This window comes from Manacus vitellinus, unplaced genomic scaffold (genome assembly GCF_001715985.3).
Source record: "Manacus vitellinus isolate BGI_N305 unplaced genomic scaffold, ASM171598v3 scaffold_15_pilon, whole genome shotgun sequence".
NCBI lineage: Eukaryota > Metazoa > Chordata > Aves > Passeriformes > Pipridae > Manacus > Manacus vitellinus.
Genome location: NW_021939122.1, coordinates 4,046,275 through 4,069,455, shown reverse-complemented (window position 1 = coordinate 4,069,455; position 23,181 = coordinate 4,046,275). Strand labels below are relative to the sequence as shown.

The following is a 23,181-nucleotide window of genomic DNA, read 5'->3' as shown; positions in this document are numbered from 1 at the left end:
CTTACGTTTATTCCAAGGGTACAGAACGTGCAATAGGTGACATATACCTCAACACACTTCCCTTTGCTCACTGTATTCTGATGAAGACTTTGCAGTAACTTGTTAGATACACACATTTTAGTCCTTCGCCTCTAACTTTGATTTCCTATTCTAACTGATCTAAGTATCTAACTATCTATGAAAATATGAATCCATTTCATCTTTTTAAGAGTCTTTTGCTACAATTAGGCTCTATATAAAGTATTCTTGTACAGCACCCTAGGCACTTCCACCAGGAGACTGAGCATGTGGGTAGGGATAACTGTAAGAACTGTAAAAATAGCATTTATATAAAATAAAACAACTGTTTTCAACAATAACATCTTAGATATTTTTTAAAATACTTTGGACATGTTCCTGATCTGAACACAAACTGACAATATTTCTGTAAGGTCTCCCTCTCTCCAGGCAACTTAATGAAGAATGACTTGACAAATGGAAGGAACAGGTTGAAATTTCTCTCATGTCATCTTTGTATTCTCATTTTTGAGATATTTATCCAAAACATTAAATAAAGTTGGAGCTAAATATATAACGATTGTTTTGCAATAATTTGTATTCTAAGCATACTTCTAGAAAATAATTTTAATTCTTTTATTTACCAATGCAAGACAATTATATCCTTGGTTCATAGATGTCCTTGGTACTTTTCTGCATTTACTTAGCATTTTAATATACAGAGAGAAAAAAACATACCAAGTCCATGTGCCTGTGAGAAAGTGACAGGCTACAAACAGCTCCAACAGAAAACTTATGGCAACTGTAAGATCATTGCCTTGTTTCTTCCTTGAGAGGCACAGAATGCAAGTTACTGTGAAGACCAAGTTGATACGTGTAGCAGAACAACCCTGTCTGTGAGTAATTGCAAACTTCGCACTATCTATAATGGTATTTATATCAGTACAGAACTCTGGCTATGAATAGGTTTTTTTTCATTGGCTGCAATATTAACATTTAATTGGAAACAGCTTTCTGCAAAAGTAATGCTCTTTTCACAGAGCAGCAGTGAGCAAGTTTAGCATTAGCAAAAGTAGTTTAGAAAGTTCCTTTCTTTCATTTTCTTTGAATATGCCAAAATGCATGATTTCAGCTCTGCATTTCTCCTGTAAAAGAGGATATAATGGACCCCTGATTGACAAAAAGATCAGTCTTCATTACATGTAGTTCAGGTACTGCAGGAAAAGAAAAGAACATTATGAACTGTAGGCTGGCAGGTATGCAAAGTAACTGGTTTTGTATATAGCTGTATGCGGCATTTTACAAAAAGGAACAGAAAAAGGGTTCTCATCTGAGATTTCATCTAAGCTCCTGATAATACAACATGTAAGAAAAGGGGGAGGGAAGAAAAGTAACACTTCAAGAAACAACCTAGAAATCGGATAGGGATGGTCTAGCGCTCAGAGCGAATGGCATGGGAAGAAAGAAGGATTAAGCTGCATGCTAAAGAGGGTAGGAAAAAGGATCAGCTACAGCAGAGTGTTAATTATGCTATAGTTAAAGTCAGTATGGAAGAAAGACTCATGAAGAGACACTGAGGAGGGCTGGTAAGCCAGGCTACAGGATGCTAGGAAGCACAGAAAGAAAATGAAGAATGATAGAGTAGTCAAGGTGACAGGATCAGGATCTGGATCCAAGAGCTGTACCAGTGCACCACTATAGAAGTGGACTAGAAAGAAAAGATCACTGTACTTGACAGTTTTCAAACTACAGAGTACTAAACACACTGGTTCCCAACATAAAAGCAAGTTTAGCATGATTTTTACTGTAGTACATTCTTTTACTGAGTCCTGAAACTGCTCCTGATTATAAGCAGTCACATTTCATCCTAACACAGCCCAGCTTTTTTAGCCAGGATATGGTCTACTGTATTATTTCCCTTGGTGCATAGGACATCAATGCTGCCAGGCACTGACTGCTACAATTCTCTGTCACAGATCACATTCTGAACACATGCACATTGAACCATTTTATAAAGACTGGGGGAAGGAGGGTGGTGAGGGGGAAGATGGGGTAGTTGCCTCCCTTATAACAGGATTTAACCTAGAGAAGAAAAGAACAGGGTGTAACACAGTAGGACTTGGACTATCCAGAGGAGAATACATAGTTTGCTATTTCCTTCCAGACTGCACTGCTCATGGATGCAGCTCAGATCTGGGTCTAGGTGATGTGCTTGGACTACCTTGTAGACTGGGCCACGGTGCCGCCCTGCGGTGGGTGGCAGGTTGGCGGCGGCAGCGGCTGCGATGGCTGTTGGTGCTGCATGCGATCCTGGAGGCTCCGGGCTTTTCGGATACTGATTTGCAGCTTCTTATCGACTAGGGCTCTGCTGTGAGTGCTAGCGCTGGCATCATGCATGGCAAGTCTTAGTTTAGCTAAAATGCAAAAGAAAACATAGCAGAAAACAAACAGAAAAAAGGAATAAAATTGAAAAAGAAAAAAAAAAGAAAAAAGATGGAGCAGGAACATAAAACATGGACCATGCAAATACTGCCACAAAAGAATTCACAAGGATGCTACTGTTTCCATTAATGCACATTCAGCTTAGCCAGGTGTACAAATATATTAATTGAAACTCAACCAAAATAAAATTAAAAAAAAAATCCTTGTTTTACCCAACTTCTCATCCCCTTCTCACAGGCTCTTTCCAACCCTACCGCATTGATGCTTTATTCCATCATCTACTCTTCTCCTGTATCCTCCGTACCTGGGACTCCCTCTATGTGCAGGAATACCCAGCTGGGATTTGAGATTGAGCTGGATTTGAGATTGCTGGAATGGAAGCTAACAGAACTATCGCGACAGCCGTATGCTGCACCCTTTATTCTGCAGTCGATAAAAGCCAATTTCTAAATGCAAATGCACAGGAGCTACCCACCCTGTCTGCAGCCATTCTATACAGACAGAGGGGAGCATGAGGTGAGACAGCCAGCCAGTCATAATGGAAAAACACCAAAAATAAAATGAAATCACATAGCACACATTCTCAAAGGTCACAATGCATTTAAGCACTTCAATGTCCTAATGCTTTTTTCTTCATGAAAGTTCAAGTACGGCATAGTTTATTTCTCCTAATCCAGAGGACTCAAGAGTGGGCTATTATTTTCTTCCTATACTACACACTCCATGACATAAAGGGGAACTTAATGGCCTTTGCAATTTGGCCTGACAACGGGGAAAAATTGTGAGGACCAAGGGGTAGGGGAGTTACCTACAAGGTGCTTGCTGAAACATACCATTTAGCATCAAAAAGGGAGTAGCAGCAGCCCAGTGCTGTTACTACCTTAGCACGGGAGAGAACAACAAAATGAATGCAAACATGAAAAAACAGAGATGAACAGGAATAGGACTAAAACCCCCATTGTGAATGCTCATAAAAATGAAAAATTCTGTCTACCTCCATGATCCTAAAGACCATCTGGATCCCCATATTACTACCTGACCACTTAATGGATTCAATGTTTCAGACTCTATTCCATGATATTAGTACACTGTTAAAGCGCAATAGCTCAGGCGGTTAAAGTTACTTACATATAGCTTCGTTACAGAGAGCCAAAGCTGCAGCACAATCCCCCTTCTGCTCCTGATTCAGCGACTCTTCAAAGATTGAGTCTGCCTCCTGCATCGACTTCTCAAAGCCATCACTCCTCCCTGCAATGGGCAGCACCCTTCATTTTGGTTTCATTCATTGCAGAATCCTCACTTACCCTCATCCCATTTGTGATCGCCAAATTCTTCCACATATGGAGTCTTGCAGAGGCTGCACGTATCCCAGACTGCACCACCTAACCTTCCCTAAGCAGAAGTAGATCTTGAGCACCCTGATATGCTTGACATCCACACAGTAAAGCAACATGAAACTGTTTTTTCCACTCAAATTTTCTTTGGTTAAGAGAGTTGTACTGGCTTATTTACTATTTTTACACTCTAAATCAGTACAAAAAAAGGAACAGACACATCACAGAGTCAGGTCAAATGACTTCTGTCAAGTAGGAATTAATCTAAATTTAGAATTAAATCTAAATCAAAACATATCGGTAAAAAAAAATACAGCAGATCAGGGCTTTTTCCTTGTACATTAAGTTTCTGACAGAAATCATCTGCGTCTTCTTCAGATATCCAACTACTTCCATAGGGGAAGAAAACTCAGACTTGAGTATGAGTGTAAATGCCTGCATGAAATACTGCTACAAATGTGTTCAGTGCATACACTCAAATGCTGAAAGAGACATACAGAATACAAAACCTCAACAGTCTTGCAGCTTGAAGAACACAGGTGTAAGAAGCTGAGAAGGAAGGGAAAACTGTCAAGAATTCTTTTTGCAACAATTTAGAAAAAGTGTTGGAGAAGAGATGGATAAGTCATCCTTGGACACAAAAAAGAAACGGGGTCCTGGCATTGGAACGTTCTGTTCCAAAAGGAAGAAATGCCCAAACTGTCTGGTGTCACCTATTAGGCATTATGGGAGTTATGCACAAAAATATACACATTTGAATGAGGCAGGGGAAAACTGAAAATAAAACTTGACTTTTTGCTTTGTTTAGGGGTGGTTTTTTTTTAACAGAGTATTTAACAGAATACCACTCTGTCATTGTGGTAGAGACCATGAGTATCTTTCTCAGTCAACAATAAATTACGTTCTCTCAACTTGCATAACACATGCTGTGGCCTGACCTGCTCCCCAACACCCTTGTGCACAGATGTAAATACAAACTCTTATACCATAACCCCAAAGAACTCGCATGAAAAGCTGGTACCAGAGAGGGAAGTGAGAGTTGTTAGAGTAGTGAGTTAATCAAGCAGCACATTCAGTTCCAAAATCAAGGCAACTGAGGCTTCTAATCAAGGCCAGAATACTAAAGTTAGATTTCTTAGCAGTTTACTTGAGGGGAAAATGAGTCACAAGTGTTCTGCAGTTCTGCATACAAGCAAGCCTTCAAGGCAGTTAAGTCTGTTAATGTTAAGCATTGGATCTCTGACTGGGGTGGGGAAAGACTTAAAAGGAATCAACAAAGACTTTCCCAGATCTCAAGTCAGTGCCTCTCAATTCAAACATTCTACTGAGTTCTTTTTTCATTAGGCACCAGTCGGGTTTACTTTCTTTTTAACAAAAGAAAAGCTAACCAATTTTGCTTCTACCAACTAATACAAGAGATCAAAGAGGGATAATGTATTGGAGAACATGCTATTTTCTTTCAGACAGGAGAAGCAGAGAAGACAACATCCTCATGCTCAACAATAGAGGTTTACTTTTCAATTTTTACATCGTTAGCATATTACAAAAGTAAATACTACACTACACCATTTACCCTGGTACATCAAAATTTTTCACCTGGTTACCAATAGGTCATAGTAGAACTGTAAAGAAAAACTGATGGTCAGCAAAAATTATAAAAACATTCCTACAGTCAGACATTCTCATAGAGATCATATTTTTCAACTGCCATTGGCACAGTGCCATTTTGGCTGCTGAGCAGTTGGCATGGCTGTAGGCTGCACAGCACAGTTGGAATTGTGTCCAGAGCTGGCAATGCTGCGGGTTGCCCCTCTCCTTCCACTCTGTCACTGCATCAGCAAACCAGCACCTCAACTATTATCTACATCAGGTTGCTGCAAGCAGCATGGGGATGCCAGGAGGCCTGGCAACACAGGGGGCCACAGTGGGATTGCCCTGATCATGGAGTTGTTGGACCAGAGCCCAGGTGTTCACTACACCTTTCTTGGCTCTGCTGACCCACCAATGACCCCCATTTAAGGGCTCCAGAAGGCTTTGGGGTTCACTCTTCTCTGGGTCAGTGCACTTTATCCCACTTCTCTCTGACTTGTCCTACTGGCTGATGGAGATTTAGGGCTAAAACAAAGGTACTACATGTGAATCCTGCCATGTTCCCTCTGCTGCTCTTCTGCTGCCATCTCCTGCCAGAAAGATGAGGAGTCATGAAAAGACAATCAAACTTAGTATTTGGCTTTTTTTTTTTAATTCTTAGAAGAGATACGTAACCTAAACCCAGCTCAGATTTTCAATTAGATCCAGCTTAAACCTGCCAGATTACTTGTTCCCACATCTGTGCTGTGGCTGCACAGCTGGGCAGTGAGAAAGACTGGAAAGCACAAGGGCAGGAACAAGCAGAACTGCTTAGGGCTGTAAAGCTACTAAAATCAATCAGAAACAAAACAGTGGTTTATATAAACAAGCTATGCTGTAGGTGGAGCTGAGATGCCTGAAAAGTACAAAAAGCCCTGCTCATTCCAAGACACTGGTTAAAGCCTTATACCTAAATCTAGATATCAATACTATTAACAGCATGTGTCACTGTAAAAATGGAAAGATGCAAATATATTAAAAATACCTCTGCATTAGTTTTCTCATTTAAGAGGAAATTTGGTCAAAATACCAAACAGTTTTTTCACATCTCACAGGTTTGAAATGGATGGTATTTCACCAACTGAAGGTACAAAATTGTTCTGGGGGATGGAGAGAGACACCCACACTTACAAGTTCAAAGGTTCAAAAAACTTCAGCACTACCATCTTGCAAAATATACTGCAGTCAAAAAGTTACCCTGATTCTGCAGTTCATCTAGATCCATGAACCTGCTGGGACGGGGATTAAAGCCCATTGCTGCCTCCATTTCCTTTTCTTTTTTTCTGCGTAGCTCTTGCTCATGTGCTCTCCTTGCCACCTCCTCTTGCAATTCATCCAGTTCACTCTTTATAGGAATAAACATCTCTCCACCTTCAAAATAAAAAAAAAAACCACACCCAAACTTTTTGATAGTTAAATCTCTTAAGAGTATCCCTTAAAAGACAAAGTATCAGTGGAGAATAAAATTAACATTAGAATATAACAGTCTGACAAAGACCACAGAACTGCAGATTGTAAATTTTGCTATGTTTTAAAACTTCACCCAATACAGTATTGCTTCAAGCTCCCCTGAAGCACAGCCCACCTCTGGATTCCCTGACCCAAGAAAACAGCATATGGAACAGAGAGAAAAATCGGAAGAGATAACCCTAAACTGATGATGAAATTTTGAGGCTTCTTACTGTGCTTATGATTTGTAAATAATGCTATGTCAATCTAGCCAGATCACTAGCTTTTGAAAGTAAAATGGATTCGAAGTGAGTGTTTTTCACCTAACTGCATAAAGCAGATGAAAATGGGAAGAAAATAAAGCATATCAATATCCTACACAGCAGAAATCAATCAGTCATCATTCTCAGTTCAACTGTTACAGGTATTCAAAAAGTGTCTCCTCTCCTCCTTTTCCCTTCCCCAGATGTTCTCCAGAATAAAATATTTGCTCAGGATACAAAAGCAGACACATAAGCAGAATGCATATCTGCAGAAAAGCTCCGTCTTAGGCCCAAACATCTTGTAAATAAACAGTCACATTTCTGAGAGTTTTGAAATCTGTATAGAGTTATGAGCTTCTTTTTAGGACTCTACTAAGTTATCATGAATTATGCTTGGGAGGCAAAATACTGAGTTATAAGAACGAACAGGAAAAAGAGCTTTATTTTATCAGTTAAGTCAATACTCAAAAGAGATGCCAGAGCAACATAATCAAAGGAATATTCCAACAAAGTTTTTTGCAATCCCCTTTGGTAAATCTTATAAATTTTATCTTGTGAAACTGTGTTATGCTCCTCAATGTTTCTTTTTCCTTTCCTTATAACTTCACTGTGAAGATAAACACCTAGAAAGTAAAAAAAAACAACTCCAATACAATTTACCTTGCATAACCACTCCTACTGAAGTGCATCTTACCATTCCCAATGGTGTGTGGGCTATTTGTCCAGCTCCCAATTGATGAAGTAGACTCCACTTCCAAGATGCTGCTACTGTGAGACTTTGGGATGTTACGCCAGGCAGGAACAAATGCACCTGCTCGCTTCATATGAACGTCCCTCCAAAAAGAGAGTCATTACAGGTTACCATGTTATTAATTTCTCCAGGAGAAATTTTATCTACCTTTTTTGTATCCACACATAAACATTTACTTGCACTTTAATTTAATTTTAGAAGAAATCTACTATAAGAAAATCTAGGGAGAAGTAGAGAAAGAGGATGTTAACAAGTAGGAGGACAATAATTCTATTCTCCTCCATAAGAGTATGTTTCTCAACAGATTCTTATAGCTGCAAATCTACTATTCTGGCCATAAACAGTGTCAGTGTGTGGTTGCTTGAAGCTTCCTAAGTCAAGGAGAGACACACAGTGTACTGCCTATTTATTTTTACATGTAAATATTGCAAGTGTGTCTAAAAATGTCAAAGACTTTACATACAGATATTGAAAGTATGTCTAAAAACAAAGATTTCTTCACAAGACTTGAATTCTCAAGTTTTTACAAGGCTTCTATGAAGCAATGGTTTAACTGAAACAAAAAGGACTATGAGCTACTCAAAGGACAAGCACAGAGTTTTATATTTTAATGGAGTTTTTAAACCTTAGACTAAGGGTACAACTATTTCAGATGCATCATTTTAGACAACATTTCTCACTCAATTTGCTCTTTTCCTTCTCACTAGCAGTAAGCTATCAATATACTGACAAGAAAAAGATCCCATTTCCCCACTATTTCTCCCCTGCCCCAATAAAGGTGTTTTACAAGCTAGGAGCAGCGTTTTGAAAAATGTTCTACGTAGAAATCGAGACTTCAATCATTCAAAACATCAGGTTTGCTGAAATCTACCTGTGGGTGCTTGAGCTCTCAGACAAGGGCATGTCCAGGCTGACGGGGCTGTTGCTGTTGCGCTCACTGCTTTCGTAGCCGGACTCCATCCTCTGGATGAGATGAGGGTGTTGATCCACCACATGGTGCTGGGTGCCCCGGCCCAGCACACCACGCTTGTACCTCACGTTGGACTGGCTTGACCTTGTTTCGTGAACAGCGTGCTCCTTCACCTCATTCTCAGGAAGTTCTTTACCTGTCAAGACAAAACCATATAGCTTGGTACTGCAAGCTTCAATACCAGCAAAACATCCAGACACGTTAGCTTCTCAACTATGGCTAAACCAGAAGCACCATCCTTAATTTAGTGTAAAATTCACAGTATTTAGCAGAAAAAAACCCCAATACTTTCACAGCACTCCTAGCAATATTAAGAACAATCTGTTAAACAAATTTAGTTTTGAATCTTCCCCCTTTTGTATAACTTACCATATTGCCCCCAAGGTTACAATCAAGTCTGGAAAGAAAATCCTTTCCTCCCCATAATATTTTGTATTTGTAAAAGATAATTTTACAGTATACCCAACTGTATTTCCAGTAGTACTCAGTCATATCTACTTCAGATGCTCCATTTTTTACATTGTTTATTTTACCATTTATGATTTGTTGAGGCTTATATAACATCAGTTCAGAGAGGACAGGAAATCTCTTCTTGGTTTGCTTTTTTTTAAATTCTTTCTTACATATTTCAGTCTTTCCACTTGATTCTTGTCTGCTTTCCTTCCTTCCATGGAAGGAAAGCTGTGTTCTCTTCCCCTTCACCTTCCCTATACATATTCTTTTATGCTTCCCAATTCTTTTCAACCTCCAAAACCAAAGCTGAGGACAAAGTCTCTATGTATAAGTTGATAGTTTCTGTGGTGTAGAACAGTCACAGATAAATCATCACTGGCTGCCAACTCTTATCTTCACAACAAGAACGCTACACTGATACACAAGGTACTTTCTGCACCACACTCTGAGCCATCATGTAAAAATACCATGATGAACCAGAGGCAAAAAATTGACCAAGACAAAAGGACACTCTGGATGAACTTCCAGATACTTAGCAGTATAGCCCTGTGTCTGTTTAAGCAGGGTAGGTGACTATGCTTCCCTTATTATTTCCTTACACAAGAAATGTAACACACAGAAGTCAAACAGAAGTGTCATACCTGCAATATGAACACCCACACAGAAACCAGCCTTCACAGACACGACTCACCACTGACCTAAATTCCATGTTCAGAATTTCACCTTCCACAGACTCTGAAATAAATCTTTCTTCTCAAACTCTTACCTGCTTCTTCGGAGAAGGGGCTGAGCTGAGTGTAGCCACAATGTTTCCTCTTGTCTTTACTGAAGATACTGTCTATATTCAGAGACTCTCTTTTGGGTCTCCAGGTTGGCCGGTACCTGCTAGACAAACTGGATTTCGACTCACTACTGGTACTCTCCACTTCCCAGTCTCGAGAGTGCACGGGGAGGCTTTTCAAGGGTCGTGTTTCTGCCTGATCCACAATACTCCCTCCACGAGGGGAATTCTGCACGGTTTGAGAAATCTGTTGTGGTCTGCTGTGGATCATATTGCTCACTGTCTCTTTAAATTCCCTCAGCCTGCTGGTGCTGCTGGATGGTTTGGGGGCAGTTCTGGGGGCTTGTTTCTCCTTCAAGGTTTCTCCTGCAGTTTATAGAGACAGCAAAAGCCACAAAAATAACTTCAGTTAAATGAGCAGACCTACTTGCAGCATCTTCATGAAGACTTTGAAAAGTGCAACCCAAACCAACAAAATAATAGAAAAACAACAATCCCCAATCAAACAAACGAAACAAAACAGAACCAAACAACCAAAAAGCAAATACAGGACTAAATACAGACAAACACAGAAGAAACAAGGAGAGAAATGAGCAAAATGCATGCACACACTGAGGATCTTAAAAACATTCAGAAAGAGATACTGATATTTGAAATAAAGTAACATCTCTTGCCTTCACTATGGTATCCTGATGACTGAGCCTCATCTCCTTTTCGCCGAGACCGGCTAGAACTCCTCTTGCGGTCTGCTAGCGAGCTCTTTTTGGAAACATGCCTCTGATTGCACTCACTGTCAGTCAAGTGGCCTGGAAGGACAGAAGAATGCAGCAGAGATGACAAGAGCCTTCAGATCAGGTGCTCACTGTGCTAAGAGCAGCAGGACTCTATTGCTCCTCAGGAGCTGCAGACACTCCAATGCTAACTGGCAAGTTTGGATAAGTTTTTGTATCCATAAGTTTTTGGTTTTGTCTTGGGGAGTATGTTCCATTTTTTAAGGTCATAAAAGAGCAATAGAGCCCCTCCAAGGACTCTGGTTAATGACACTTATCCACAGGGAAAGGAAAAGGTTGACTCTGCCTTGTCTTCTAACAGTCTAAGGACACCACTTTCTTGCTTTCAGTTTTAATGACCATGAACATGAAACTCCTGAGGACAGCTTACTTGACATTACTCTGTTAAATAAGGACTCAAACACATGAACGAGCTACCATCTAATAATAAATCACTGCACATCATCAGCTGCTCTGCACTAACTATCCAACTACACTCTCTTTGCCTGTAGCAAACACTAAGTAATCTGAGTCAGATTAGTCTACAGTGAAGAAGCCTCACTTGGCTCTCAAGGGCTAAGCCAGCTAATTCACATCTGCCACAAGCTAAGAGCACACACACAAACCATGAACATGGACCAGCTGACACACAACCACATTCCCTTACTACAGCTTATGTGTCTGAATGCCAGTATTTTCTCTTGTACACAATTTATTAATTTACTCCCCATTTCCTCACATGAAATGTGAATTAAGAGTATTTGACATCACAAGTTTTCTGTATTGCCTTTTCTGCATTTTATGGTTCTCACACATTCACAGTCCTAAACCTGCAAGCACAGACACACGCATGGCTTTACTCACGTGAGTAGTCCCAAGCAGAGATGCAGGATAAGAAGGGAATTTATGAATAAGCTACAAAGACTTTTCTCTAGCCTTTATATCACAAACTTTCCCCTTGCATAGGATGATAGGAAAGGAAAATCCCTACTGCCAGATAGTGGAGTAACAACCCCCAGACTACACTCACAGCTGGCTCTCCTGAGCCTTCTCCCTTTTCTAGAGATTAACATAAAAATCAATAACATTTAAAGCAGATTTTACACGTAAAATTGTACCTTCAACAGTTAAAAAAACCAATTCACTACAACTACAATTGCTACAAAGATACTACAACAAATGAGTAAGAAGGAATTCAAACAACAAAAAGCAAGGTACAAAAGGCTTGCTTTTCTATTCGTTTGCCAAGTGGAGAGTGATTTTGTGGCCAAATTCTTTAGAAACAAGCAGATTATAAAAAAAAAAAAGAAATTAAGGAAGTAAAAGAAATGTTGGCAGTGAAGGGAGAAATGTGTAGCATTTAGGTGACTGAACACAAGACTGTGCTTTGGATAAATTTCTTTTTCCCTTCACAGCATGGACTGTCACACACCTTTCAGGGACTGCAAGAACAGCATTATACCTTGTAGTGTCTCCTCTCAAGACAGAAGAGGTTTATGTTTCACTTCAGCATGCATAACTTCTCTACTTAAACAACTCAACCTGATAGGGGTTGCTTGGTTAGCATCCTTCAACTACCATAATAGAAATTATTTGACAAAATTTAGTGCTACTAGAACTAATTTAGGATTTGCATAGACTACTTCGAGCCCAGCTTAGCCTTGTAGAATGAAGGTTGCTAGCTTTGCATTAATATTTTCTCCTCCTTTTAAAAACTGCAAATTTTGTCCCTTTGTCATCAGACATTTAATAGCCATGGGGAAGAGGCCAAGAATCAGAAGTCTGCAGAACACAGGCTTTGTTGTCTTTACTTGGACACTCTGAAACAAAAACTAAATCCAACATAATGCATGAATATAAGAATTAAAATCCCAAGGATATTAGCTAACACTTTACACTCACTTTTTAAAATTCACTAACAAGCTTAAAAGGTGTCTCTTGCTCAATGTATCACTCAAACACCTCATCCTCTAGAGCTGGGATGGCTTTATAAGCAAACAGTGATATTTAGAGGAAAAGTTTGTTTTTGTAGGAGTTGTGTGCACGTGCCTAAGATATATTAAAGAAGAAAATGAAATCAAATGGGTTAAGACAGAGCACCCCCTACTCCCTCCCCCTGAAATCTCAGTTGCATGAACAGGGCAGCCAGAATACGCACATTTTTCTCAGCAGCACAGGTTGGTAGGAGCAAACAGAGGGCTTATGCAGCCACTCTTCTGCCCCATTCTGAAGTGCCCAGGAGCCTGAGGTCATACGACCCAATGGTGGTCCTTCCCCGGAGGATGATGTGGGATAGGGTCCATAATTTTCTGGGCTGGAGTAGTGGGTAAATGGCCATTAAATGAAGAATCCTGCTCTTGCCCAGAACGATTCAGTTGACAGGTCAAATGTGGATGGCTTCTTTATAGCCCCACGGATCAGCATTTGATGACTGAGCAGTTGTATGAGTTGGCACACTGACTCTTTTTGGAAAGGTTTTGGGTAGGTAAAAAAAGAGGGGAAATGCCCAGACAAGTGGCTAGCTAAGGGGACAGGCTGACTATAGCTAAGGTTGAATCAGGGAAGATAAGGACAACCGAATTTAGGTGGAGAGACAGGCTAAGCTGAAGGGAATAACACAGGATAGAATCAACAGGAGAAGAAAGAAAAAGAAAAGGACAAAGTCACTAAAAATGACAGAACAAAAGGTTACATGCTGAACTTCATGCTTACATGTTTGCGACCATCCCCCTTAACTCTCCTTTTCTGCTGACTTCTGCATGGCAAGTTTTGCAGGGAGGAACCTAATCCAATAAATCTGTGCCATTTTTGCAGACTTATTTAAAAAATATGCCACAAGCGTTTTCCATTTTGTCTTTGTTCTCTGAAGATAAACATATACTTTGCTTCCTCATCACTCAAATTCTGCTCCAACGTTCTCTCCTTTCTCACACCCTACCTAAGACTATGATTGGTACCTAAGTATTTGCTAAAACATTAGAAGGACTGTTGGTCTGTCTTAATCTGTGTGTTACAGTTACTTGGACCTCTGATGAAGAATCAAAGAATGCTAAATAAAATAAGTTTGAAATATTTTTTCAGGTTTTGATGTACCATAGATTGTTTCAAATGAACCAATTATGCATGCAAAAGAGCAACAATTTTGCAACTAAAAGGAGAAAGCAGAATTATAGTTTTGACACTCTGGTGTAACTGACGGCTGCTGATTCAACTCTCATGTCTTAGAAAATCTATTAAAGGTGCAACAAAACAGCTTTTCAAACTGACTTAGCAGATCCTGTTTCTGATGATCGAAGTCTGACCTTAACTTAGGCGCTACGTTTTCCGAAGTGGTGTCAGAAGCTACTGTATGCAGACACAGGCTGACTAGGGTCATTGGCCATGAATAACAGAGGAGATCTAAGCCTTCAGACTTCCAGTTAACCTGTTTTCAACTAAAGTGTTCAGGCAGACTGTTCAGCTGCCCAAAGGAACATATACACAGATTGTCTTCTCATTGCCTATTCCAATTTGACTTTCCTTACATGGCACAGGAGCAAATTAACTTATGCTCCTCCCTGGTGCAGTAAACACTACCAACACTCACTCACACACAGCCCTCAGTGCCCAAGTATGACAGATTCTGGGGATGAAAGAGCCTTTCCCAGATAGCTGAAACTCCTGAAATGAAGTAACTGCCTGCAGATAAGGAGCACACACAGAACTTACCAAACCCTACAATGGCACTTGTACAGACTCCAACTCACAGAATTATGTAACAAAGAGAGCAGATTGTATTGTGGATAACAGAAAAACAAACCTGTAAAGGCCTGTCTGGCTAGATACAAGTCTACAAAAGCCAACAAGACCTTTAAATCATGTGCTTTTTTGGTGAATGCCAACAGTTCGTTACAAATATCAAAAACATTTAGAATACTAAACACTGTTCACTATTCTGTTATAGGTTGTATATATATTTCTTTTTTTTCCACTGGAATCCACTGCATTTATCTAATGACAACGATCACAGAGATGTAATGGCATCTGCTACCTGTGTCCCTGCTGCTTTGTGAAGCTGCATCATTCTCCACATTGTAGATGACTGTCCCCTGGGAGTCAGAGGAGAAGTGACTGACCACAGACTCATGGTGTGCCTGTTTATAAGGATAGCTGTCTGTAGAGGAATCTGTCCTGGTATCACTCGAGATGGAAGCTTCTCTCCCTGGGGAAGGAAGCAATGTCAAATTTCAATATTTTTTACCTCTTACAGAAGTCAAGAAAGGCTAAAAAGAGAAAACAGAGGCAACTACACAAGAAGTTAATGGAAAAACACAATACCGAGCATACAAACTCAGATTCAAGGACACCAGAGCTTATGGGAAAGGTCCTCTCCTTTTGAAGTTGTGATAGAGTGTCAGTCTTTCTGCAAACCCTCATTTCTTTCTCTTTGATAACTTTAATTTTGCGTATTAAAAGGATTTGGTAAATTTGAACTACATCCATTGGACTGAAAGTACATATTAGTACCATACAGAAATTATTGTTCATTAAGTTTCAACACTGACAAGTGCCATTACAATATGAAATACACTTCTTCAGAGGAAGTCAAAAAATCAGTCAAATACAAAGTGTTAATAAGAATAACAAGAACGTCACAAGTTATAATAATTAACATGTTTCATCTATTATGAATCAAAAGTTTACCCAGTAAAAACTTTATATTGAAAGAGTCTTATTTAAAGCAAAGTAACCTATTCCTTCTCAAGAAACTAGCATTAATCCTACTGTAAAGAATAAAGCATCATGATTTAACTTCAGTACAGTAATTCCTGAAGTCACTAAAAGAGGAGGAAAAGACAACCTTCTCCCACCACTTTCAGTACATAAAAGTAAAAAAGTTCAAACAGTTTGAAGACTGCTGGCCATTTTACATATGTGATGTATATACTCTTTAATATACCATATATTTGTTTCATACTTGTTTCTCAGAGGAGAAACTGAAGAAGAAAAAAATTAAAGGAGGAAGTAATTCTTATGTTTAAATGCAAACATTCAGCCTGAGGGCACTTCACACTTTTGGTGAGAACAAGTCCTGTAGCAGACGTCCTGCTTAAAGATGCTTTAGAACTTCTGAAGTCAGAAACTTCCCCCCACCTCCTTACTGGTTAAAACCTTGTTGTTCTAAAGAAATACAGAATACAGTTGTTAACAGAGATGACAGTAATAGAAAGAGGGGTGAATGTAGGCAACAGAAATCAGCGCTGTGGAACTGAGAACTAGAAAACTATTTGCATCCTGAAGTCCTTATTCAACAGGAAATGAAAAACATGAAGTGGAGCTGTTTGCACTCAGCTGCACAATATTTTGTACCAGCATCTTCTGACAATCTTTCCTCCATAATTTGCAGTATTAAATCTTGATGTGATTAGATACATTTATCAGATGCCACTGACACAAGCTCAGGTACAATATAGTGATCAACAACTTAAGAAGAACCAATGTCTTAGTTAATGAATTATGGGCTGTGGACATCTGGTAACACCGAAGAATCCAAAGGCAGCTGTAATTACACTTAGGAGACAAAAAGGCCACTCTGAAAAAGGTATATTAAAGTAGAAAAGTCTGGCTATCAACAAGCCTAGAAAATAATTCACTTCAATTTGACAGGAAAACATACAGGGTAAGAATTCTTCTGGCATTTCAACCTACAATATCTCACAAATTCTCCCAAGTACTTGGTATCAATGCTGAACACCACAGACTGCAAGAGTAAGCCTTGAGGACTCACCAAGTGTTTTTGAAATGAAAGAGCAGGTTACTCACTAGAGCCTTCTGATTTTTATCTGAAAGGAAACACCTTTTCATAGATGTATTTTTTTGTATTCAGCTTCCTGAAGTAATTTTAAAACACAATATTAGATACTGCAGAGAAAACAACCAGAAGAGTTATCTATGTATTTCCTGGAGGTCAGCAAGGCAAATTCACAGCTGAAGCTTGCAGAAGTGCTCACAACTGATACAAAGCACTAAAAGCTCTCCTCCAGACTTTTTTTCTTTTTTGGAACAGGAAGACAGGTTTGTAAATTGCAAGGCATCTTGTCAAGTGAGAAGTGAAGGTCATCTTGCTGGTGTTTCCATCTGTATTATCTTAAGAGGTGTTTGAGATTTGTTTCATTACTAGTAGATTGTCAACACATAAATAAGAAGACAGTAGATGTTCACTACAGATTCACTGGCCAGGAAATGTAAAGCTAGCAATTAGCCAGGAAAACCACAAAATGCTATTGGAATTACAGCTGTATAAGTGGGTTAAAATCCTGGAAGAAAGGTTGTGATTTTGGTCTCACCTTGCTGCTCTTGGCAACTTATAAACCCATCTGTAACTGAGGATATTCTCTGTTTCAATTTTTGCATGTGTATGATCTTGCAAAATCATTACAATATAACATACAACCAGGTTTTATTTTCATCCTGTCTGTATTAAAATTGAATATCTTTCTCAGAATTTACTTATTCATCTTTATATGAGGCCTCAATCCCTAACAGTGTGACTAAATGTCCGAAATTATCTAGAACATCAACAAACTAACAACCTGTTCAGACTACTACTGGTATCTTGAGCAGACCAAGTTCTAACCTCTGAAGTTACATATCTATAGCTGTAGATCTTTTTTGACACAAAACAGACGAGGAGAAATGAAGTAGTAAACATGACCTATGGGCATAAGCGTTTGCCAGTCTCTTCCCTTTCAGTTTCCCCACATCCATTCATTCTTGAACTGCTTTCTCTGAATAAAAAACAAACCAATTGGCTCAAGATTAGCTGCAGCAATTCTATTTTTTAAAAAATGGTACTTCTTCCCCTTCCAAAATCCCTTCACCATCCTACAAAAGGACTCACTTATGATGTTTCCTCAATATTTCTTTTCCCTAACTTCCCTCCAGAGCTTAATTCTGCAGCTTCCTTTAATTTTTGGTGTTCTTGCATCTCTGGTCTCATTCCTTCCCTGTTAAAACTGTTGATGAATTTATGAACTTAATCAGTGAAGTCACTTGTTATTGTTCTGCCCTACATCCATACCAGGTCCTTCCCTTTTTTTTTTTCACCAGTTCCCTTCTCCACACTTTTTTGGAAAAGATTACTAACCAAACAATCAATGGAGTCTTGGACCAAGCAAGGTCAAAGATGAAACACTAGAAATCCTCTTCAGAATTCCTGAACAGCTTTGACAAGCAGTAAGGACCGCTGCTAACAGTAACACTCAAAAGAAGAGAAACTTTTCACAGGCAGCATTGCAGCATAAAGGTACAAGGCACACAGCCCAGATTGCTCACCAGAGTCTTCACTGTCATAGCAAGTCCTGCTATATTGCTGTAAATCCACCTGAGGGGGCAAGTCTTGTGTTGACACTGGAGTTCCTCTTGGATCTGCATAGAGCAGCAGCAAAGGCTGATAGTGACCCTTAATGCACTTTGTCACAACATCTTTCCATTTTGGACCAATCTGAATTGACAAAAACAACAACAACAAAAGAAAAACAAGAAAGGTTTTCTGTCATTATTTTCTATAATAATTTCTCTTTTTCCCCCTCATAATTCTTTCAGAGTTTGATTTTCTACTGACATTGTTTAATTCCTTCTATAGCCAGCACTGACACGGACTCACCAAGAAAGCTTTTGAACCAATCTAACTAAAATCAAGATATTCAACATCTTATGTCTAAACAAATCACAATACAACTACAAAAATAATCCTTTCCTTTCTTTTTTTTTCAAAAGAAACATTTTTTCATCCTCTGAGACATTCAAACTTTTCATCAGCAGAAAAGAATTTGTTAACAAACAAAATGAACAATAAAAGACAGCAGGACAGTAAATTCAAGTCAAAGCTAAATACTTCACTGTGTGAATATTTCTGCAAGCATTGACAGGCCAGGCAGTAATTCATGTAGTTATACTAATCTCAAACATCTTCCTGATGTACTAATACAAGTTTCACCTGATACACTGAATATCTCTTTCAACAAATTTGCTCCATACATGTGTATTCTACAAAAGCACTGCAGTACCTATCCTTGGCAAAGTTTTCCTGCAGAGAAGTATGACTGAACAAATGCATTAGAGTTTTTTTCCCTATGAGACTGTGCTTGGCATGACTACAGAAGAAAATTTTCCTCTCTCATCTTTGTGATTCCATGACTAGAAGGGAAAAAGGAGAGTGGTGTGAAATAATGCCAAACAAACTAATGGGCTACAACAGCATGCCAACATCCCAGCACTGGTATCTTTAATGTCAAGGACCTCATGCTTGGTGAAAAGGTTAAAAAAAAGCACTAACAGCAGAAGCGGAAAATTTGTTGTTGGCAGCAAGCACTAGGGAAGACTGGCATGTAGGTACTCCAGCAAAGAGTCCAAAAACAGGCACTAAATAGCTATACTGCTTGTCAGCAGGGGAAAGAAATGTATGTTAGCTGCATGCATAAGCAAACTGTAGGTTTTTAAACAACAGCATAAACCCAAGACTGGCAGCCAACAGAACAGAACTAAGACTAGGGTTTCTGAGATTGCTGGTATGCTTTTTTTGAGCATACTTCACCCTGCTGAGAAAAAAGGAGCAACAAATTTATGGATTCTGAGCGGAAAACCAGTGAAAAATTTCTCAAAATCTGTAGAAAACAGTATGGATCTACATGCAAGTAAATTCCTACCAGATTATTTATTATTTTCCTAAACGGTTTTTTCCTCACCTCTTTGACATGAGCATCATCAAAGTACATCCACTTGCGGATTTTAGTTTGGAAGAAGAAGGTTGAATAGTGTTTTCCATAGTAACAGATCATTCCCACCAAATACAGCTCTGAGTGTTTTGCTCTGTCATCAGTTACTCTGAAGAAGAGCTTCAAGAACAGAGGTAAGAAAAATGAAAGGAGAAATTAATAAAATGCCTAGAATTTTACATAACTGCTTTATGTTAAAACACCTCAAAGTACTATAGAGAGGTGTCAGTTTTTACTTCAAAAGACAGGGAAAACAAGGCAATAAGTAAGTAAACAAGCAATATTCAAGCAAACATGGAGAGGCAGACCAGAAACAGACTCCGACCAACTCAGCAGATGCTCATGAATTGAGTAAGACTTGGAGTCTGTGGCTGTACTTAAAGACATTTACAACAATGATATAATACCTTTTTCAGGATTTGAAGTGTGGTTCTATTTCAAAAATTTGTATTCTCTGTGTCATGCTTGCTGATTATATAAAATCCTGTTTAGAACATTCATTCCTCTTTGTAGAAACAAAGCAGTTTGGATGGTAAACAGCTGGCATTTATTCTGACTTAGGAAGGGACCAATTTATGACACCAGTACATAAAAGATGAACTGAAGACATTAGTAGGTCAAAAGAATTCAGCAAACAGAAAAAAATCTTTTCTACTTAACTGAATTTTATTAATTTAAAAATGCACAGGTCTCATTTTTTTTTTGTGCCTTACTGATTCATTATGCAAGGACCACACTGTTTCATAATGACATTTCCATCAATTCACACTGATTTTGGTATACTGTGCACTGGTCAATGCATTTTTTTTATTATGTGTGTGTGTGTATATATGTATTATTTTATGTTCTATCTCAATGCTACAATAAGATACAGTTACAATTTGGTATACAGGTAATTCAACTCTAAAGCACCAGCCAATGCAGAATAAGTGAATCCTCCAGGTGACAAACCTCTAGATCCTATTTAATTCAGTCTGTCATTCAATTACACAGTGCCAGCCACCATCTCTCAGAGACTGCTCAGTTACAAATAACTTTTAAGTGTTACGACCATGCATTTCAATGAAAAGAGGAGCTAAAGTTAAAAGAAAAAAAAAAAGAAAACCAAACACCACCAACTACATTTTGCCTTCAAAAGAACTAGAAATAAACTTCTGTTCTTCAAAATGAAAGCCCACATATGTATTTTCATAGAAATAGCACAACCCTGATCCAAAATTTCCTTTCACTTCAAAATATTTTTACATTTTCAGACACTTCAGAAACTCAAGAATATACAGTTCACAGGTTTTTCTAAGGCATTCAGAAACAAGTCAGATCCTTGGTTCTGCCCTCTATTTCTCTATTTATGGACACTGAAAAGGTAAAGGTGAAGACCTTTTATTTTTCTCAATTTTCCGCTATAGACCACCATGAGAAAGACTGTCTTTGTAGGTAGTGCCAAAACACAGAAAACTCACATCTCCCAGTTTAAGGCAAGTTCCCAGACTGTGAATCACATCCTCAGCCAGATCAGAGTGGTCTGAGTCCCAAACCAAACCGATGGTGATGATCTGTGGAGAGTTCATCAGCACACGACGAATACGGATCTTTTCCCCACAGTTACTCTGAGGATATAAATAAAACAAAACACTGAACATAATCCTTATCTTATTACAGTGTTAGGACAAGGCACTAAGAAGTGTGAGTTTCAGATGTACATCTTCTGGAGAGGTGGTGGTGAAACACAGCAGATATAATATGCTCAGTGTCCAGGTATGAGCTACTCTCAAGTCACAGATGAGGTGTGCTATCAAGGTTACCTGGCACTCACAAGCTTTCAGGTGAACACTGATGATTCTTATTCATACTACTGGTAATGATTAAAACATATAGCACAAAAATGAGTTTATTTAAAAAAAGATAAGCAAATATACATGAAAGATTCTAATAACATTCTTAGGAACTGGAGGGAAAGTTCACTTTCTTTTGACAAGAATCTCAGATTGAAAATTGCATTTACAGAGACCCATGCTTTATATGACAGTGTCAGAAAAGCTTTCAAGGTGCTGCTTTGCTGTTCAAATTGAGTGGTTCTACAGGGTACCTCAAGCATTCCATTCTTAGACAGGATAATTAAGTCAGTACTGATATAAATATGAGAAGAGCAGCTAGGAGATCAAGAGGTGCTTTACCAACCCATAGGAGTTCTGCATTTCTTATTTCCTTTTCTCTTCCTGTTTTTCACTTTTTAAATAACTACCACTGTTTATTGAGTGTCCAGTCTCCCCTCACTCCTAACCATTATCTCCTTTTTTTTTGGGGGGGTGGTGTGCAAGTGAGGGGGAAGTGGGGAGGACGACACAACGGAGGGGGGATATGATAAAAACTATGACAAAGTCCATTTGCAATGTTCACTTTTCCCCTGAGGCAGGTCACAAAGGTACCTTTGTAAGATTCCAGGAAAAAAAAATTCATAGCAAGAATAGTCTCTCTTGTCTACAGAGACCAATTTCACAATTGGATATAATAATTTCTGACACTGCAACCAGGGAAGAGATCACAAAGTGTCTCTTCCCCACAGTAATCTAGAAAATTAACCAGAATTTCAGTCCCAATCATCAATGGGAGACAAAAATGAAAAATTAAAAAAATAGAAAGAAAATGTAGAGGACTGTGATGTTTAAATGTAGGTAAGACGTTTTCATACTAAGATGACCTTATTAACACATATTTTGCAAGAGTCATTCAAAGTATGAGCAATCCTGTGAATTACCTCATGACAAATATATCTTACTCTCCAATTGTCTTCTTTGCTTCAGCTAGCTAACAAAAGCACTTTCAGCATGACAGGAGGAACATGGTATCCTGAAAAAAGCTTCCTTGCATGGCTTTGAGGCCACCCTTAGCTAAGACTCAATAGAAAAATTTCCTGAGTATAAAAAGAAAGCAGCAGCAAATATTGGTAAGGAATTTTATTCAACTGATTATTTCACAGTTTGCCCAGACCAAGAATGTATTTTTATTAAGTTTCCCATGCTCTGGTGATAAAATAGCTGGACTAATATTAATCTTTTAAATGACAATACAATATCTTAATTTCTTTTATTTGAATCAGTGAGCAACTATTTGCCAATATTAAAAAAAAAAAAAGAAAAATGTTTCAATGGAGACTAAAAGTGAAGGCTTCAGAGTTATAAATTGGGAGGGGGGATGGTAAAAAATGGAAATACTTAACATTGCCACCAGGGAACAGGCACACAAGCCATTCCTGTTAAAGTCTGTATTGCTTCACTGCTAACAGGAGTGTTACATGAAGCAGCAATTATGCAGCTGTTTCCTGCCCTACCTATTAATCAGTATGAAAAAAAAGTTTGATGATAACTCTTTCTGCATGCTTATCCAAAGTCCTGGATCTGAACATATTCAAATTAAAAGGCAGAACAAGATATTAAGCTCTTGCTTTAGAAATCTAGCTTTTATGATATATATAAAACTCAAGCATTTTATATATATAAGAAAAACTTTTATTTTTCTTAACTGATACACAGATTTGATCCACCTGAATTTGGCCAGACTTTCACTGCATAGCAGAATGAACGTTTTT

General features: G+C 38.7%; 1 protein-coding gene across 10 annotated transcripts in view; it reads right to left on the bottom strand.

Annotated features, from left to right (window-relative positions):
- USP54 (ubiquitin specific peptidase 54) overlaps nt 1-23,181 on the bottom strand; it is a 90,962-nt gene that overhangs the window by 9,074 nt on the left and 58,707 nt on the right. For 6 of the 10 annotated variants that reach the window (XR_001920208.2, XM_008924301.3, XM_018069035.2 and 3 more), the window contains 11 exons: nt 21,056-21,202; nt 19,566-19,715; nt 18,154-18,322; nt 14,870-15,040; nt 10,744-10,875; nt 10,055-10,435; nt 8,737-8,971; nt 7,809-7,948; nt 6,600-6,773; nt 3,568-3,687; nt 2,219-2,411 (listed from right to left, as the gene is read on the bottom strand). Coding sequence is in view for 9 of the 10 variants with exons in the window: in XM_008924301.3 (XP_008922549.2) it covers nt 2,219-2,411; nt 3,568-3,687; nt 6,600-6,773; nt 7,809-7,948; nt 8,737-8,971; nt 10,055-10,435; nt 10,744-10,875; nt 14,870-15,040; nt 18,154-18,322; nt 19,566-19,715; nt 21,056-21,202 (2,012 nt within the window). In the remaining variant the exon portion in view is untranslated. Of the gene's footprint in view, nt 1-2,218; nt 2,412-3,567; nt 3,688-3,715; nt 3,832-6,599; nt 6,774-7,808; nt 7,949-8,736; nt 8,972-10,054; nt 10,436-10,743; nt 10,876-14,869; nt 15,041-18,153; nt 18,323-19,565; nt 19,716-21,055; nt 21,203-23,181 lie in introns of those variants that run through there. The other 4 variants (XM_018069033.2, XM_018069036.2, XM_018069037.2 and 1 more) reach the window with 4 other exon arrangements.